Here is a 19,663-nt window from a genome sequence, read left to right on the forward strand (position 1 = left end):
ATTTTGCTTTTGCAGAATCTTTGAGAATATCAATTTGACCAAGCGGCAATTCATTTCCACCCCAAAACAAAATCAACTCCTTCCTCCCTATCAGTTAGCCTCAATAGTCTCAAAATGGCCTGGTCTCTTAACATTCTGTCACCATTTTGCATTGTTTAGCCTTCTGGGCATTAACTCCATTTAAACTAAAAGCTAAACTTTTGCCTTGAACAAAACAAACGAAAAAAAATGTTACAAAAAGGAAATATAAATCTCACCAATCAGTATTTCCAGTTGCATTTTCATTAAAAGATGTCAACCGAGAGGCTGAGAAGAGTGGCAATGCCTGTGCCAGAGTCAGGTCCCCTTATGGCATTATTTCCCAAACAATATTGAACCGAAATATTCAAAGTGCAATGCAACACTTTTGTTTTGTAGACCAACAACAACGACGACGACGACGACGACCCTTGCGGGCATTTCAGATTTCAACTGTCGAAAGTTTCTCTTTATTTTTTTTTTTGTTTTTTTGCAAAATCCCTTGATGGTTGCCTTGAGGCATTCCTGCTCGGAAAATGAGAGGCTGTAGCAGACTCCCCGCGGTTTGTCCAACAAAACTTCCACTTCATTTGTGTTTGCCTTTGTGTTGATTTTGCTGCTGTTGATGCTGCTGCTGCTGCTCGGCGACAGTTTCGTGTCAGAGAAAGTTTGTTCAGTCTCAAGACGCACTAATTAAATAAAATCTATTCTGTTTTCATATATATTTATACATTAATTAAGACTTTAGAGTGTAGATGACATACAACTATGCACAATGCTTAACAGAGATGATAACGTGAGTTGGTAGGTGTTTTTTAAGGACTTCTTAGTATTAGGTTAGCAAAGATCGCAATTTAAGAGTTGATAATTATAATTCGATATTAAAGAGTTCCAGATTGATCTAATGTAAGTAATTTAATTAATTTATTGATGTATTACCAATCTAATAACAGTTTAGCTTGATTCTATAACTGATCGACGTACAATATTCAGATCTAAAGGATCTTTTCGGATGTTATCTATGATAAATCTAGCCATACATCATCACCAAAATTTAAGTTGAAATCGCTACACATTGCGTTTGTAATGTTAATTCAATTTAAGCATCACTTTTAATCAATTGTCCTGACTTAACCAACAAACTTTGGGTCATTACTTCAATATGACAAAGAAACTCTTAAGCTTTTCAGGACGAATCTTAATGGGTCCAAAGGGAATCTTTACAAAATGTTGCCTATAAGCAGCTCTGGTCCTAATGTTTAATATCCTTAATCTTTGAAAGTATGGAAATTTTGGCATTAAGGGAGCCATTCGCACCTCAAGATCACACAACGGTAAAAATAGAAGAATGCGTTTGAAGAATAGTGCTCCTTCGGACTATTGAAAAAAGTTTTCAGTTTGTGGAAAACCATGGTTCCATTAGTTTTGTCACCCTGTGGTTACGGATTTTGTGTGCAGATCATGCTCTTGAACTGTAAACACTGTATGGCAGCTGTCTGCGACTAGGTCATTTACTATATTTATCTGACTCTGATGAGTGTTCATCAATTGGCAACGACCTGGCTTATTGTTCCTTACAGGACTTGGTTCATATTTCTCCCGGCTTAATGCATTTCAGGTGAAACACATAATCATTGAACTATCTAACAAATTGTAAACATATCACGATCACATCTCTAACAATCACACACCAAGAGAGCGAAAAGGAGCATACACACACACACACACACACAAACACACGCATGCAGAGGCATACACATATACACAAAGCAAATATGACAAAACAATAATGAAAGCTTTGACACGACTAATTGCCTGCGGCGTTTGCTGTCTGCTTGAATTCGCTTCTCGCTTCTACTTCAATGTCTTTCACTCTCTCTCTTTTTCCATACACACACATTCATACATGCCTACACAACTACATATTCTCTTCGGTCTTCGGTCTTGGTCTCTGTGTTTCTCTGTTTTCTTGGTTGTGTCTCAAGCCTAACGAATTTGTAATTGAAATAATGCAATTTCCGTTACTCGTTTAAAATACATTTTAGAGGAAATCGCAAAGGGCTCGCCGTGTTTTCTTCATACCCCCGTTTCCTGTGATTGCCACCCACTCCCCCCCCCGCAAAACCCCGTTGTCTTGCCATGACCCGCGCCCGTTGTGAAAACTTAAACCAAAATTCATTAAAACTTTGCATTGTTTCGCCATCCTGTTTTTGCTCTTCTGCCCTCCTCGTTTGCCTCGACTCCCTCCATTAGCGAAACCCCTTACCCCCCTCACCCAATCTCTGACGAATACTGACTGACTGACTCCACTTCCATTTTCTCTATCTATATCTATGTCTCTGCTCTACTCTACTCTTTTCTTCTCTGCTGTGCTGCCTCCTTATTTGAATAGGTATCCATTTTATTGTTTATTCTAGACTTTTGGTATAAGCATGTCGCGACTAATTCCAATTAATTCAGCAGACAAATATCCTCGAACGACGGAAGCGAACTGACGGATGGGGTGGACGGGGGTTGTGGCGAGGGGTGAGGGTGACGCCCGAAAAACTCTTTCCAAATGTGCTGAGCATGCACAAGAGCACAGATAGTCGAGTAGAGTGGAGTACTGGATAAATGTAGGAGAAGCAGTAGTAGTCACAGCGAATCCTGAGCTTTTGGCTTTGGCTAGTTGTTTGCCATTGATTGTTATTTTTGCTGTTGTTGTTCTTGTTTTTGTTTTTGTTTTTGTTGGCAAGGTCGTTTTCGGTTGCAAGAACGGAACAAACATGGTTTGCCTGTGCATAGTTCTACCCCTTCCACCCCACCGCCTTATTTGCCTCTCTCCTCACTCAAAGCAATAGCAAAAAAAAGCAAAAGAAAACCGTGGATCCACATCGCTTGCGAATAAGGGAATTCGACAATTCGTTCTACGAGTTTCAGTCACTGGCAACTTACACTCATTCAATGGATTTTGGTCAAGTTATCATTCTTATCATTGCTATACACTTCAACAAGTTTACTTTTCAAAGAGATCCCAAATATTATTTGCTGCTGACAGCTGTAATATGTAAAAAATTTTTAAAAAAGGCAAATGGTTATGTTACAGCTAAAGTGTTTTTACTGTGGTATCCATTTATAAAGTAACGTAAATGATTCTAAACCTTTTTCTATCTTTATAGTTCGTTTCATTTGTGACAATCTTTCCCTAAAAGACACTTTTCTTGTTCGAGCTACTCATTGTATTCATTGTAAATGCATCGTTAGGCTTCACGAGGAAAAACCACCTTTTTCCTAAGAAAAAGGCTAGCTTGAAAGTTTACCGAATTCTTACGCTCTGCGGCCAAAATAATAACGACAAGAACAGTGACAACTCTGGCTCGATCTGTGGTTAGCTTTGTATTCTGCATTAAAATGGCGGACCATGATAGAAGAACGTGCAATCGATTGTCACCAGTCCCGCACGGGGTGAATGAATAACAGCCACAAGGTTTTTCATTTGAATTTTGTCAATACTAATTCAATCCTCAGTGGTGATCTTTTGGTGGTGAATTTTTGTTTGAAACGATTTTTAACCAATCTAGTTTCAAATTCGTTTGAGTTTTGGTGATGAGATAAGTCAATCAACTAGCCATAAAAAATAAATGACTAGCTATTTCCTAAAAATCAAAGTTTGATCCTTTCAAATAAAGAAAACAAAGAAAAGGATTCATCAATTTTTGAGCTTTTGAGAAACAATTTTAGATTTCTTAAAGTTAAATGTAAAAACGAACACGTGAAGTTTTGTAAAGTTTCTTGTATGTTTAATTTATTTAAAAAGATTTCAAGAAAAAGATTGGGGAAAACTCGTTCGTTCTAGAGCTGCATGGTTTCTATTATTCATACTTTCGATTGCAGTCTTGCAAATTTTATAATGTTTTACAACACTATTTTATTGTTAATCCCCTGTCCCTTCTATCGCAAGAGCAATTGAAATTTCCGTTTTGTTTGTAACTTTTACGAATATTTGAGAAATCGAATGTCCTTACGAATAATAATCAAATTAAGGTTTCAATAGGATAAAGAGATATGGTAGTATGTAAATTCCATCAAATATGTGTCAATGAAAGGACATGGCTTTGTGAATTCAATTTCTAATCAATTTAGTGCCACTGTGCCTCCTATAATCAAATTGCCGAAAATGCGAGAGTGAACACACACAGACACACACAAAGTCGAAAGAGGGCAGGGAGCACAAATCGGAAACATTCTGGGAATCAGAATTAGAGTCAGAGTTTGAGAGTCTCTGGCCCCGGCATGTGTGTGCATGTGTAAAAGCAGCTTATAGCTGAAATCCCAGACTTGCATCTTGAAAATATATATATACATATACATATGTGTGTGTAACCGTATCTTTACATTTGTCCAAGTGTGTCTGTATGTATGTGTGTGTGGCGCATTCAGTTTATTTAAGCAAGTCGAAAGTTTTAGCTTGCAAAAGATTTACCTCTGGCAGAGAGCGCGTGAACCAACCATCCAACCAACCAGCCAAAAGACAGCTGAAAACTTCTTTTGCAGCGCCATTGACTTTTGTATTTGTTACAAGTTCTCTTCTCTGCTTTTCTCTACTCTTCGTTTCTATGCTTCCCTTTTCTTTTTTTTTCGTTTTTTGGGTGGGTGGGCATTGGATCTGAGTTTGGTGGGAGGGAGGTGGGAAGGTTAGTAATTCAGATTTTCTGCAACCTGCCAAAGAGATTTCCATTTTCAAATCCTCCAAAGACTTCGTCTTCCATTTATTCTTCTTGTTTTTGCTGAGCTTGTAATTTTGTGTGTGTGTTGGTGTGTATTGGTGTGTGTTGGAAAAGCGGAAAAAACTAAGAATTATGAAACTGAAACGCACACAGATTTCTTAATGGTTGAAAGTTTTGAGTAAATGAACAAACAACCCAAAATAGAAGAAGCCAATTTATAACTAACAGGAAAGAGAAAGAAATTAAAAAAAAAAACGAATGGAAGGTGTATAAACATAAATTTTTGCTAAACAGGAAAATTAATCTATTTGTAAGTAAATACACAAATTATCACCTAAACGCAGTAACCAAAAAAATACAATTTTTTGATATCTGCATTTAATTTCCTTTAGAATTCGATTACAACACAGAAAAGTGAAAAATTTCAATTGATTTTGTCAAAAAAAAGATCAATGATTAAGGCTTATTAAAAACTCACTTGGCTGAAACGTATTTTGTCCACTTGTTTGGCCAAAATAGATGCGAATTGTCACTAAAAATATTATTAACTATTGGTAAATAAAAAAAATAATATTGGTGTATTATAATACGATTGATAAAGATCAAAGATCTAGAAAAAAATCAAAAAATTTAAAAGTTGACTTACCTTAAAGTATACTATGATTTTTATATAACATTATTATTTAGTGTGAAGCTGATGTATGAATTTTTTCGAATTGATTTTAGATTAGACAAATATGTGAATAAATCGATTAAGATAAAGAGAAACTTTTTGGTAAATACTTTTCAACTAAAACAGAATGAGAAGCAAGTAAAACTTATGATATTTATATGTGTACATATGTACATATGTTCAAAAAGAGTTAATTGGTCTGAAATTAAGCCCCAAAAACTGTTTACAAAAAGATAGAGAGAGCGAGACACAGAGAGAGAGAAAGAGAGAGGGAGAGAGAGAAGGAAGGCAACAATTCTCCCTTATATGATGTTAATCATGTTATTACTTGGCAAAGGCAATTAATTAATTTGAGCTATTTATATATTATGCATGCGTTGTGGGATACAAATGTATCTAAAAGCTGGCTATCAGACAGAGATGAAACTGATTCAGGACACAGACACACAGACACACACACACAGAAAGACACTCAGACACATACAGAGACAAAATGTGCTGAGCAAAGCTGTCAGAGACTTTGGTCATATTTGTTTTTATTATTATATGCATATGTTGACATTTACAGGGAGCAAGGGGATGGGACTAGGTTGATGGAGGGGTGGAGGGGGTAAATCGGGGGTTCTCGGAGGTTGCTTTTAGTTGGTTTAGCTTGTGCAAATAACTTTTGTATCTATGAGCCATCAAACCAAATGCATAACTGCTAGGACAACTTTTCATTTAGGATGAAAACAAGATTTTTCCGACAAGTTAAGAACTCGACCCCAAACTTCAACACCCAACTCCAACTCCTACACACACACACACACACACACACAAAGACACAACCATAAACCAAACACAGTAAAGACATTTAAACAAATCAAGCAATGAAGCTAAAAGTCTCTCAACCGTATCACACATGAGACCCCTTTTTTTGGGGGCTGCTTTTTTGTGCTTCATTTAGTTCAGAGAATTTTTGGTAGAAATGCAAACGCATTCAAAGAGAGTGATGGGAGTAAAATAGAAAAGGGTGGTCTGGGTGGGTGGATTGGTAGGGGGCGGTGGTGGTTGATTCTGTCTAAAGTGATGAATATCAGCACAGGATATTCTTCTACATATGTATATATATATATATAAGTATCTGTTTGTCTCTCGTTTTCTATGTTTTTCCTTGTTACTTTATAACATTGATGAGCAAAAGGTTTTTGATGCGGTATAATCGATGGTTACGTTGATTTAATTGGTCCGTTGGGAATTAAAGGGGAGTGAATCATGTAGAAACAACAACATTTAGTAGTCTTTCCTCACTAACAAGAATCACTTATATTTATATTCTTTAATAGGACAAAAATAATGTGATTTTCCTAAGGCTTGGCATTATTAAAAATATTTTCTAACAAATATTTCCAGGATAAAGCTAATGAATCTCAAGGAAAAGTAAAACTAATCATTAACAATCAATAATTTGTTTTTCGATCGTGTCTTTATAGTCTATTGGAACTGTGGGGGAGTGTGAAATTGCTCCTTTTTAGGTGAGAAATCAATATCGTATATTAAAATTTAAATTTAAGACGAACATTTCTCCTATTGGTTCTCTCAGATTTAGATAGTCTATAGAATTCTATTAGCGATTATTTATTTAGTTTAATTTAAATTCCTTTTGACCAATTAATTTGTATTTTACCCTTCTTTTTCGTTTAGTTATAGTATAGGTGCTTCAAGTATGTCCTTGTGGCCTAATGTTACGCATTATTTGTAAACTTTGTGCCATTTGATAGTATGTATGTTAGTGGTTAGAGCAAGGATTATGGCTAAGATATACATTCCACCCCTCCATTCTTATTTCGTTTTCCCAGCCACGTTTGGTAAATTTTTGTCTGTTTGTCTTTGTCTTATTTGCAACAAGAAAATTAAATTTTACACATTAATTTGTGTAAGTGGAAACATTTTACATGACATTTAAACTTAGCAAACGCTCTTTTGACGCTCTGTGTGTCCCTGTATGAGGTTGGGTGGGGAATGGGTGGATGGAGTATGAGGTTAGTGTTTCTCAAGAGATGGGTGGGGGTAGCAACCACCAAAAAGACGCAACGCTTTTGCACTTTGAATGTCTGGTGAGGCGGAGCAGCGCGTGCAAATTTCACTTTGCTTTGCGGGAGTGTTTATGTATGTATGTGTATGTGTGTGTGTAGATGTGGGTGAGACAGAAACTTTAGCCAAAAACTGCAATGGTGTAAGCGGTCTCTAGGGGCGTGGTGAGGCGATGCGGTCGTGTAGTCAACTTCAACTTCACTTAAAATCCTTTTTGCCGTTACATTTCGATGCATATGAGGTTTGTTGTCATGCCTCCAGTACCTCCTATGCTCTTGCCGCTCCTCCTCCTCCTCCCCCTTCTCCTACTACTCCTGCTGCTGTTGCTGTTGCAAGCTTATTTATAATTTAAAATTTGGCAAAAAGTTTTCGCCCAGGTTTCGAGTGGATGAACTTTACTTTTATGCAAATGACAGTGCAAACATATCGCATAGCACACTTACGCCTTTCTCACTCTACCTTAGTTAGTCTCTCTCTTTCTCTCACTCTCTATTGGTCGCTCTCCATGTCTCTCTCTCGATGTCATTCATAAAGTTTATGAGCTATATGCTCTAAGGCCTTCTGCCTTTTGCCTTCTATTGGAGAGAGGAAGTGGAAAATAGGAGTCATTATGGCTTATGATTATGGGCTATTAGTTCAAGTTAAGTTAAGGCTTAGAGCTTAGAGAGTTTCGGTTTCCCAGAGATTCCTGTGTCTGTGGTCAACTTGAGCAGAAGCCAGTGAGTGAGCTCGGGTTGTTACCTTTAATTTCAACTATTTTGGATCAAGTTTAGTTTACTCACTTGCAATTAACACTTGTAATTCGCAAAGATACTCAATACCTCAAGTAGAGACTATTAACTAACTAAAGCTTACCCTAAAATTTCATTCAATGGGCCCATCATAAATTAGAAGTTACTAAAAAGAAAAAAAAAACAAAACGATTTCAATAAGCATTAAATACTTTGTAAATTATAAATTAATTAACTAAGCAATTATCTTTAGATTAAATTTGACTAATCTAAAGTAACTTTACCATTCTTATTCTTACCAATTAAATTCATTTTATTTTTGAGTTGAAATCTCTTTGCCTTATAGTCCTTTAAGTCCAGTAAAACGGATAGCCACCAAAGAAAGTCGTCCGCCTCCAACAGAGACTCAAGAAATGAGAAATTGTCTGAACAACAGGACTGTCCTCTTTATAGAGGCGCCACTGTGCCACGGCCTCACCATATGTCGATAAGTTTTCAATAACAAAAATAAATCACTTCTTAACTTAACTGTTTTTATTTTTTTTCTTACTAGTTTTGCAGCTGTTTTTTTATCTTTGCACATTCACTTAAAAAAACAACAACAATTAAAAAACACATTTTCAGACAACTTGGGAGTCTTAGGTTGAGACTTCTGTGGGCAATGTAACACATGCATTCACCCACACACACACACAAAAACGCACGCACCTTGGCAATTTTCTTTGATTTCTTGCACAACCAAAACAAACGCGACTAATTTACAAATATAATTAAACAACGCAGTTAATTGCACTAATCTTTTAACTTATGCAATATACATGTGCAAATATTACGCAAAAACATTACCGCACACAAAACAAATTAAGGACAAACGATCGCAGATGCTTTGACTAGTTAAAAATGGCAGTGCTGCCAGACAAATGATTCTAGCTAAGATTGCCATAAAATTCGGCTAGATTTAGCTAGCCGCTAACTTTTCGCATTTCTGATAGTGAAAGAGAATGGGAGTGAGCTTTTTCCTAACGGAAATTTGAAATTTTAATAAAACAAATGTTATGCATCTCAGCATTCTTTTTACTGTCAATAAACAAAGATATGTTTGCTAAAACATATTTTAAAATGGAATCAAAAACTTGGAAAAGTAAAAAAAATAATTTTGGCCCGATTTTTGTAAAAAAAATTCTTAATTTTTGGACAAAATATAAATATTTTAGATTTTAATGCAAACCTAAACCTTTCCTATAAGAAAAATGATATATGAAGTTTTAAAATCGGTCGAAAACTGTCAGAATAACAGACTTGCAATGTTGGGGTTATTTAAGAACATTTAAGAATTTGCTAACATAATTTTTGATGGTTTCTCATATTTTTCTCAGACTGTATTTCGACCAATTATTAATAACAAAATATCAATGAATCGTTAGGAAATCATTAATGAATTTTTAGCAAATCATACAGCAATAAAAATAGAAGGATCTTCAATTTAAGCTCATGTTTTTCTTCATTATTCGCTTTTAGATGTTATAAGATCTTTGAAGAACTTTTTTAATCTGATTGGTGAATGAATTTCTGTAAATTAATAAGAATATATGAGATTATGGGATATAGTTAATGTCTTGTTCTAAAATATCATATATTGAAAGAATTTATATAAGTATTAATCTAGAAATTAGTTTAAAGATTACTGACTTGAGTGTTTTCAATTGGAGTAAGGGATAACTTGAAGTGCATCCTGTTTGTCATTGTTATGATAATATGTCGTCTCATTGATCTCGTAAGACCATCTTACGAAATGTTTCCCGCAATCTAAGCACATGGCACATTGTTTGGTTTAGTAGGCACGTGATATACTTTATACAATATATTTTACAACAATTGCTTTTAGATTTTTACGACCGAAAATTGCCATGCCACAGGAAAAAGGGGTGTACATACGATGATGAGACGATGGGTGTGTAGAGTGTGTTTAGTGGGTGGGTGGTTGGTTGGTTGGTTGGTTGGTTGGTTGGATGGATGGATAGATGGGTGGTTTGAGTGGGTGGCTGGCTGTTGCGTGTGCCTGTGATTTATGTAGGGCCGGGTCTCTGCTGCTTCCTTGTTTCTGTTTTGGCAACTCAAAACATATGCATAGATAAATTATAAGCGGTAAGCCTTCCCGAAAAATGTTGACAAGAGCGCATGGCAAAACAACAACAACAACAAACAGAAAAAGACAAAACAAAAAAGAGATGGAGCAAACATTTTGATGTGACGAGACCAAATTGAGCATGTTGTGTGTTTGTGTGTGTGTGTGTGTCTGGGTGTGAGTTGAGGAAAGGTATCCTATCTATCGTCTCAATGTTTAACCATTTTGCAAAAATATATTGCACGTCAGACAGACAGTTTGAATAATCTATATAGATAGATTTTAAATTTACGTTTTCAAAACTAACGAAAATGTTTTTGCAAACAATTGCAGAAACAATTATTTTCTTATAGTACTTCAAGAGACTGAAAATGTTGGCCAAAATTAATTTTTAGCAAAGGAATTTTGTAAGCTGCTTTTAAAATATCTCGGCTAATGCCATTAAAATCGCAACGCTTTAATTAGAGAGAGAAAAAAAGCCAAAAAAAACAGGAAATTTTTTAAGGACCCTTTTTTTTTTTTGCTCTTTGGTTTTTTTCCTTTTTGGCGGGCAACGTGAGGGAATGATGGGTACCTAGATGGGTGATGGGTAAACGGCGAAAGGGAAAGGCGAAGAGCGGGGAACTTGGGGAGGGGCAAACAATAAACGACACAACAGTTACGAGGCTGCCGATGATTGCAAGGCAAACGAGCAATTAAAAAGTCGTGTGCCAGCAACACATGGGATGGGTGGAGGGGAAGGGGGGGTCGAGCAGGAGCAGGAGCAGGAGCAGCAGCTTGCCAAGGTTGTGCCAAGGTAACCCACACGTACATAACCTCACTCTCTCTATCTCTGTCTCTGTCCCTGTCGTGTTCTTCTATTTGCCCTATGCGACGGCAAACAAGTAGAGAGATCCTTCGAGGCATTTTTACGCTGAGCGAGAATTTTACGTTGGGGGTATTTGAAATATGCACGTAATATTGCAAAATTTTAAGCGTATATCTTTGCATAATTAACTGAGAAAATACTTAGCACACACACACCGAAAAAGAGTGCTATGGGGGGTGGGGAAGGGGGCGGCATGTTAGGTAGACAGAACGAATGGGTCTTGGTTGTCCTTGCCTTGCAGGCATTTTACCGCAGCTTTGCAAATCGTTGGCAAAGTAAGTGAGACAGAAGAGGGAATGAGGGGGACGAAAGGAAAACTGAAAGAGAATGAAAACTTTTTGCAGTGATACTTCTTCTCCTTCTGGTCTGACCTATACCCCACACCGCCCATTCAATGCCCCTCCTCATTCTTCGTCTCTTTTTCGAATTTTCACAGGTTGTGTGGAATTTTTAATCTGCTACAGCCAACCACCAAAACCTTTGCCACCAACCCACCAAACCAACCACCCAACACCCTTCCGTTCTGTGGAACCCATGTATCTTTCTTTACTGCAAGCGGTGGCTTTGCATCTTTACGCTTTTGCTTAAATATTTTAATTTTTATTGGTTCAAGTTTTCCAACCTTCTCTCTGACTGTCTCTCTGTCTCTCTGTCTTTTCTGTCGTTTGGTTTATTTCAGTCAGAGGCTTTGCAGCTTTTTTCTGCTGCTGCCCTCTCTGTCTCTCTCTCTCTCTTTCGCTCCTTTTTGGATAAAGCTGTTAAAAATGTATTTATTTATTTTTAGATGGTGCTTAGGAGTTTTCTGTAAGGATATTAAGCTTACAGTTGGCCAAAATCTGACGGCAAACTGATAAGCTCGCTTAATAGATGGCATAAAAAGTTACATTTTTATGGGTTATACATATATATTCTCTTATGGTTGTTTATATATATTATTGTTTTAGTTTTAAGGTAAAATAATTGACGGCAACAAAAAATTGATTCGAAAAGTCATTCTGAAGTGCTAAGCGATGGTTAAGTTGCAGTTCCCTGTCTCTATATAGAGAGAAATTATCATAGAAAAAAAAGAGAGTGAGAGTTTGCTCCTTCATCCTTTTTTAGAATTGATTTTGGGTGTCTCAATATTTGCAATATTTGCCCCCTTAAGTGTGCAACACTTTTGTATGTACTGTAGAAAAAATGTGAACTTCATTGCAAATGTTGGTCATCGATATTTAAGCCACAGGATATAGTCATAGATTATAGTCTGAAATATCAAACAATTGCAAACATTAAGGAGTAGATTTTTTGAATTTTACATTCCCAGATCAGCTTTTGTTGTATTAAGCTCATCTAAAAGACTGGCTGGTAGGATTTTTAATTTTTTTAAAGTTGTTATATGGAATTTGGATTAATGCACCCCTTAAAGGATCTACAGAAACCAATGAGACTTATGTTGGATCTACAAAATTTTGATCTATGCCTTATAAACTAGCTAAATCATTGTCAAATTGATTGAAAATCTAAAGACCTTTACCTAATTTCTTACTTTAATGTTGTAGCTTTAAAAGATTGACCTAAATTTCTGGACAAAAGCATCATAAAATAGATAGAAAGTGAAAGAGGTAAAACAGATTTGGCATCGAAGGGAAATTTGTGGCATTTGTGTTGCAACCCAATCATAGAATCATTTAAATCGTTAAGTCCATTGCCACTAGAAAAATAGAAACTAAACACCCCTTTTTACCAAAAAGAAAAAGCGAAACCAAACCCTGGCCCGAATCTTTTAGCCAAACAAATCACAGCTGAGCACAAATACACACACACACACACAGTTGGAGGCAAAACAGGGAAATGATAGAATGGTATAGGATAGCATAAAAGCCGAAAGAGACAGAGCAGGGAACAGAGAACACAGAACGGAGGACAGGGATCAGGGGATTGGAAACTGGACTGGCATATGCATAACAGGCAGCAGCAGCAGCATCATCGGTATCGTTATATCGATGGCATTCACATGTTTAGCACACAAAAACGGAAAATGCCAAAGCACAAAAATATGCATACAAATCTATTCTATTTCTATGCCAAAAATCGAGTTGAGTTTCCCAGTTCCCAGTTTCCGAGTTCAAGTCCAAAACTTTGAATCTGAATTTGCTCTAAATTTTGTTGTGCATGGCAAACAATGTGGTGTATCAGTGTGTGTGTGTGTGTGTATTTGGTATCATATATATATATATATGTATGTGTATATATACATATATACATATGTATAGAGAGTGTATGTCCTGTTATACTCTCTGTCTCTTCTGTCCCAATCAATTGTCCAAATGTCCAAAACTTCATTTGTTATGCGCATCACAAAAATTGAAGCAAATCATTTCGCCCAATCGCATTTTGATTTCAAATGTCAGTTGCTGATTGAGCTGGACGACTACAAGTGGAATGGGATCGAGCTACAGGGAGGATGACGAGGAGGAGGAAGAAGGAGAAGGAGGATGACTAGTTGGAGAGGTGGTAGGGCGGTGAGGGGGTGGTAAACACTCCCCACAGAAAACGGTTTGGTTTTTATTTGACTCTGTTCGAGTTTATGTTAATTTTCTTCTCCTTCCTTTTGGTTTATTTGTCTGCCAGCGGCGCCTGAAATTATGCAATGCCTTTATTAATTTATCAACCAAACCAAAACCAAACCAAAGCAAAGCAAATCAAAATGGGGTTCAAATCGAAGTTAGAGATGTTCAATGAAATTGATGGAATGGCAACTTAAACACGAAAAATAAAATCCTGTAGCCAAATGTAAGTTATAAGCCAAACTTGGCTTCAAGTGTGATCTCTGTGAATTCTCCAAAGTCCAGTTAGAGCAGCTCCAATTCAATTTGAGGTCCTTTTAAGAGAAACCTTTTCCCTCCTTTTAGTTATTTTTCTAAATTGTTTTTATATTCTTAATTAAATTATATACATAATTTGTAGAATTTTAACTTTTATCAGATTATTCATTAGTCTCTATCTTTTTTATAGATCTCATGTCTCTATTAGATAAATGGATTTCAATGCTTTTTGAAAACTTTAAATGGTCTTTTGTTATATTTGCTGATAAATTTAAAAAATAGTCTAAAATTTTCTGTTTTTTTTTTTGTTTTTTCAAGCAAACAAAAAATATTTTTTATATCTATAATAATTAAGGCTTAAAATAAAATTTAATTGTTAATTGATTTCAGTTACAAATAAAAACAAATATATAGAATTAAATTTTATTTAGTTGCAGGTTCAGGTAAAAGTCATAAATTTAAGAAAGAAATTCTTTATTGGCAATTTGAACTGTCTGTAACTATCGCTTCACGTGATAGAAAACGTTAAAATTGTTGGCCAATAGGTATGCAATATTGGCCGCTTAAGCCTAAACCAATTTTCCACATTTTTCCATTTTGGCGTTAGTATTTAACTTGGCCCAAGGCCTTGTTGGGTTTTGGTTGTCGTTGTTGTTGTTGATATTCTCTCTTCTTTTTTTTGGATGGGCAACAAACTGGAGGCGCATTTGACTTGTTGTTGGTTGGCTGACTGGCTGGCTGGCTGGCTGGTTTAGTGTTAAAGAGGCGTGGCATTTTCATTTTCACGCGCCACTCGCGTAACTCATTTTCACAGACGGCCAAGAAGAGTAGATGAAGATGAAGAAGCAGAGGGCAAGGCAAGAAATAAGGGAAATAAAGTTTCTTTTGGTGCCACTTGGCACATTCTTAATTTCTTGCGTATTTTGTCAAGACAAATTGAATTTTTATGAGCGTCGTCCTCGTCCTCTTCCTCGTCGTTGTCCTTGTTGCTTCTGCAAAGAAAAAGCAAAAGAAATCGCAAGACGTCGTCGTCGTCGTCGTCATCGTCATCGCCTTCTACAACAGGGCCAAAACTTTAAACTTTTCTCATCTTGTGAAAATTCATTTTATCACAAGTAATTACTTTGTAAATATATGGGGTGGCAGACAATGCAACAGACTTTAGTCGGTGGCATCCGCGGCAAGGGAAGAGGGGTGTGCTGTTGCCCAAAGGACTGACTGCATTCAGCCATACCACTTGCCATTTTGCTACTACTACAACTACCACTTCTGCCTTTTGGCCATTTGAAAAAGGGCAATAAAACGCCCGGCAAGGCAAGGCATTTAAACAAAATAAATAAAAAATTTAAAGAAAAAAAACCCAGACTCGAAAAGTAAAACCCTGCCACGTTCTATACCCTCTGGCATGTGTAGGCGTCATCAACTAAATTCTAAAGTTTCCATAACATAAAATTTTCTGTTTCCAGAGACTCTATACAGATCTTATTTTGAGTCATCAATAAGAGAAACTAACATGAGAGAAGAAAATATGATAAGATAATTAATATATCCGTCACTTTCTTTTTCACGTTGCTATCTCACAGTTAATTAATGCCAGCTGCATGGGATTTACGATATTATTCAAAGAAATTGTTTATAGATCCTATTAAAGTTACTTAATCCATTGGAAAAGTTCTCAGACATTAGGACTATCAGAATAGACATACGATTGCATAATTGTCTAATGAATCAAATGACAGACAACATTCTATCACAAGAGGATATGGTAAAATCGTTCAGGTTGGGTCGAAAACCCTAAGAACATATACAAAATTACGAAATATTACATGTTATCATTGATATTGTGAAGTCTATATAGAAATTGGATATTTACAAAAGCCAATACATAAATTGACTGGATCTTAACTTAAAAAAGAGACATACACGTTTGATATTTTTTTTTTTTACTTTTGTTCAGTTATTTTTATTGTTCGTTAATGCAACTTGCCATTGGGATTGTCAAACCGCGACAATAATTTGCATTCGAACCAAATGAACTTTCATGAAAACTGCTAGAAGCAGCTGTTTAATCAAAAAGACCAAAGCCCATGTCATCATCCTCCTCTTCGGATTCGGACTCGACCTTCTTGGCTTCCTCCTTCTTGTCGCCAGCACCGCCAGCAGCTGGGGCAGCGGTTGTCGATGCGGCAGCTGCAAACTTGCTGGGATCCTTGATGTACTCCTTGATGGTGGTTGCCTCCTTGAACTCCACCTCGGTGGTGGCAGCAATGGCCAACAGGTTCTTGAAACCGTTGGCAATGCTGTGTGGAGCCGATGCGATGGTTGGATAACCCACCGACAAACAAACGGCAGCCAAATTGGCAACACCTTGCTGGAACTTGGCACGCAAATCCTCGGGCTTGATGTCCAAAATCTCGGGTGAGAAAATGGAACCAGAATCGTAGACCTGGTTAACAATCAAACCGTACGAGAAGGGCGAGATGTTCAACATGTTCAGCAGAGTGGCCTCAGAGGCACCCACTTTGTCGCCAGGCTTCAGAATTGGCACGTCGTTGATGATTTCAATAGTACCCTTGGAAATCTTAGTGGGGATGGACAGAGCCTGGAAGAAACTGGTCTTCTCGGGTCCCAGACCGGTGTTCTGGGCCGGAATGATGACATTCAATGGAGCAATGGCACCGGGACGAGCTGGAGCACGAACTTTGGATTCCAACAGCTTGTCACGAACCTCGGCCAAATCGCCCTTGGTGAAAACGAAGCCAACATTGCCCTTAATATAGGGCAACAATTTCTCCAATTGTGGATTGTTCTCCAAATGACCACGAATAGCCTTCCTCATCATGGTGTTCTTTCCCATCAACACCACAGCCAATCCTCTCAAGCTGGTACGGATGTTCTGCATCTGCTTGGAGCCCACATTGTCGGCGCCCACAATGAAACACTTTGGAAACTCGTCAAAGAGTTCCTACGAATAGATGTAAAACACATTCCAGGTAAGATTCGTCATAAAGAAGCCTTTTTCATTCGCATACTTACCACAACCTTGATGAAGTATTGAGCCTTCCATGCTGCCTTGTTCTCCCTAACCATTTTGAAGTTGTATTAGGGACTCGTTTACGGAATTTAAGAACTGTAGAAATATCATAATAACTGATTAGTACTAAGAAAATGCGGTCACTTTATACTATAATTTAATAAAATTTCACAAGGATTGCATTTATTTTCACTGATTTTATTTTTATACATACCAAAACAAGAACTTTACACTGAGGTGACTTTGACCAAAATGGCCGAGTGTTGGGCAGAAGTTGAAAAAGTCGTATCGATATTCCTAAGTGTCATCGATATTCTGAACAACACTATATATCGGTTTTGCTCCGATAATGTCGACTAACCGATAGGCTTGCTCCGATAATAAATCGACGGGTCTTACTCACTTTTGCGTGAGCGATACCCAGAAACATTCGGAACGCATTATTGCAGCTCGCGAGTCACTCATTCTATTTGCTGAATATCTGGTCACTCCAATAACAATAACAACAACAAAGTCAACTAAACACGTACTTAACAAGTAAATAAAAATAAACACTCAACAAAATAACAAAATAAATTGTTCGAGCAATATATATATAAAAAAATATTTAAAATTCGTAGAAACATATAAAGAAGGAACAACATTATGGGCAGAGATTATTACCAATTACTTGGTATCAACAGAAATGCCACATCTGATGAAATTCGAAAAGGCTATAGGAAAATGGCACTCAAATATCATCCTGATAAAAACACACATCCAGAGGCGGAGGAGTATTTCAAGGAAATTGGGGCAGCCTTCGAAGTGCTATCTGACAAAGATAAACGTGCAATCTATGACCGATTTGGAGAGGAAGGACTAAAGGTTAATTCTGAAACATATGCACCCCCACCCCCATCCGATTTGTTGCCCCTCATATGTGCAATAGGTGGGACTGTGCTATTTGCTTTCGTTGGAATCAAAACATTCGAATATTTCACCAAGAAAAAGGACAAAAAAGACTGTACCGACAACTCGTCCTAGGAATGAAGGCGTCAATTGCTGCTGTTAACGAATGTTATTAGTGAATTGTTATATATGTACATACATTAAACTTCTTTAAATTGCTTATCTCAAATAAATACCGATATAAAATATCGATTATTATATTAGCTATCGATACTTTAATTTTAACCAGAGATGCTTTTTTTTTCATTCGTGTAAAATTCGAAAAAGTCTGTGGTTAGTTTACCATATATTACTATATATTAAGTATATGCATATTGTTTTTATTGAGTAATTGAGTACAATCTGTGCCAATTCCTGCAAACTGAATAAAATTTGTTTTGAGATAACATTACGATTAATTAACCATATCGTCGTAGCGGTCACTTTCCTTCACTGATACTTCTGAAAATTCGCCACTTGGAAGTGAAATTTGCGGGATTTACAACAAGTAAGACTTTGGCATTTTGTTTTATTTTTAATTTTAAGTCAAATATTATTACAGCAATATGCTAAGGACTACTATAAAATTCTGGGCGTGGATAAGAATGCTAGCCTCGCGGAAATTAAGAAAGCCTACTACAAACTTGCCCTAAGACATCATCCAGATAAGACTGGAAAATCTGCGGAAAAATTTCATTTAATTTGTGAAGCGTATAACGCATTGTACACGCTACATAAAGCGAATCTAGGAAATTGTGGAGCCAGGCAGTCGTACTCTGCAAAATCATCAGAATCCAATTCGTCAAAACCATCACATACGAAGACATCGGGATCACAATCCCCAAAAGCTTCAACAAATATCTTTCAATGCTTAAAGATTTCACCCGAAATTTTCATCGAAATTGTTGTTAAGGTGTTTGGAATATATATAATATTTGTCGTAATGCCTATATTTGAAGACTGTGCTAAGACAGCATTGCAAATAATTGTTTACATTTTGGTTAGTGCAGTTGAATTTGCAACATTGGCAATTTCAATATGTCTAAAAATTACTGAAATTATACTATGGATACTACGTATGAAATTAAACAATACGTAAATTATTCTAAAAATCAAACGAATCCAATAGCCAAAGGCTGATCTTGTTACTAAATAAAATAGTCTAGAAACCAAGTCCGTGTATAAAGCTTTAACTATTGCACTACAATGAGCTAGTGTCTATTATGTATTCATTATTTCAAGTCATCTAGGTGTAAGTTTATCTACATGATGACATTACCTCATTAAAAGCTTCATTTCAGAATTTTCATTCAGGAATCCTATATTCTATAAATCGCCTGGTTATAAGCCCCAGCCCCATTATTAATCGTTATTTTGACATTCATGGTTTAAAAGTAAGTTTGTAAAAGCCAAAATATTTTATGTTTTTGAGCTATTTATTGTTCTTTTTGTTTTAGCATTTTTCAAAATCTTTACATACTATATTACAAAAAAAAAAAAAGTTTACTAGTATTTTTTTTCTTTTTTTTTTGTTTGCAAAAATGTACACAATTATTATTTTATACTTAACAACTATGGCTATTTGTGTGCTCATTGCGGTTTGCATTCAAATATGTATTGAGTGAGTTTTCATTGTATTTTGTTTTCCATATCATGTTTGCATATTCTTCACATTTTCAATATGTACGTGGTTTGTTTGTT

At 36.4% G+C, this 19,663-nt stretch overlaps 2 protein-coding genes across 2 annotated transcripts; one reads left to right on the forward strand and one right to left on the reverse strand.

The window, feature by feature from the left end:
• Window positions 1-15,934: 15,934 nt before the first annotated feature.
• On the reverse strand, window positions 15,935-17,329 carry LOC6645830 (60S acidic ribosomal protein P0). Its single transcript, XM_023177633.2, has 3 exons — window positions 17,250-17,329; window positions 17,038-17,131; window positions 15,935-16,966 (listed from the first exon to the last, which is right to left on the reverse strand). Exons 2-3 carry the CDS (start codon window positions 17,089-17,091, stop codon window positions 16,067-16,069), a joined length of 954 nt encoding a protein of 317 aa, XP_023033401.1. The 5' UTR covers window positions 17,092-17,131; window positions 17,250-17,329; the 3' UTR covers window positions 15,935-16,066.
• Window positions 17,330-17,482: 153 nt separating this feature from the next.
• LOC6645926 (dnaJ protein homolog 1) lies at window positions 17,483-18,186 on the forward strand. The gene is made up of 2 exons (XM_002068359.4): window positions 17,483-17,572; window positions 17,656-18,186. The coding sequence occupies exon 2, from the start codon at window positions 17,681-17,683 to the stop codon at window positions 18,056-18,058; it is 378 nt and encodes a 125-aa protein (XP_002068395.1). The 5' UTR covers window positions 17,483-17,572; window positions 17,656-17,680; the 3' UTR covers window positions 18,059-18,186.
• The last annotated feature ends 1,477 nt before the right edge of the window (window positions 18,187-19,663 follow it).

Source organism: Drosophila willistoni (genome assembly GCF_018902025.1).
Source record: "Drosophila willistoni isolate 14030-0811.24 chromosome XR unlocalized genomic scaffold, UCI_dwil_1.1 Seg8, whole genome shotgun sequence".
NCBI lineage: Eukaryota > Metazoa > Arthropoda > Insecta > Diptera > Drosophilidae > Drosophila > Drosophila willistoni.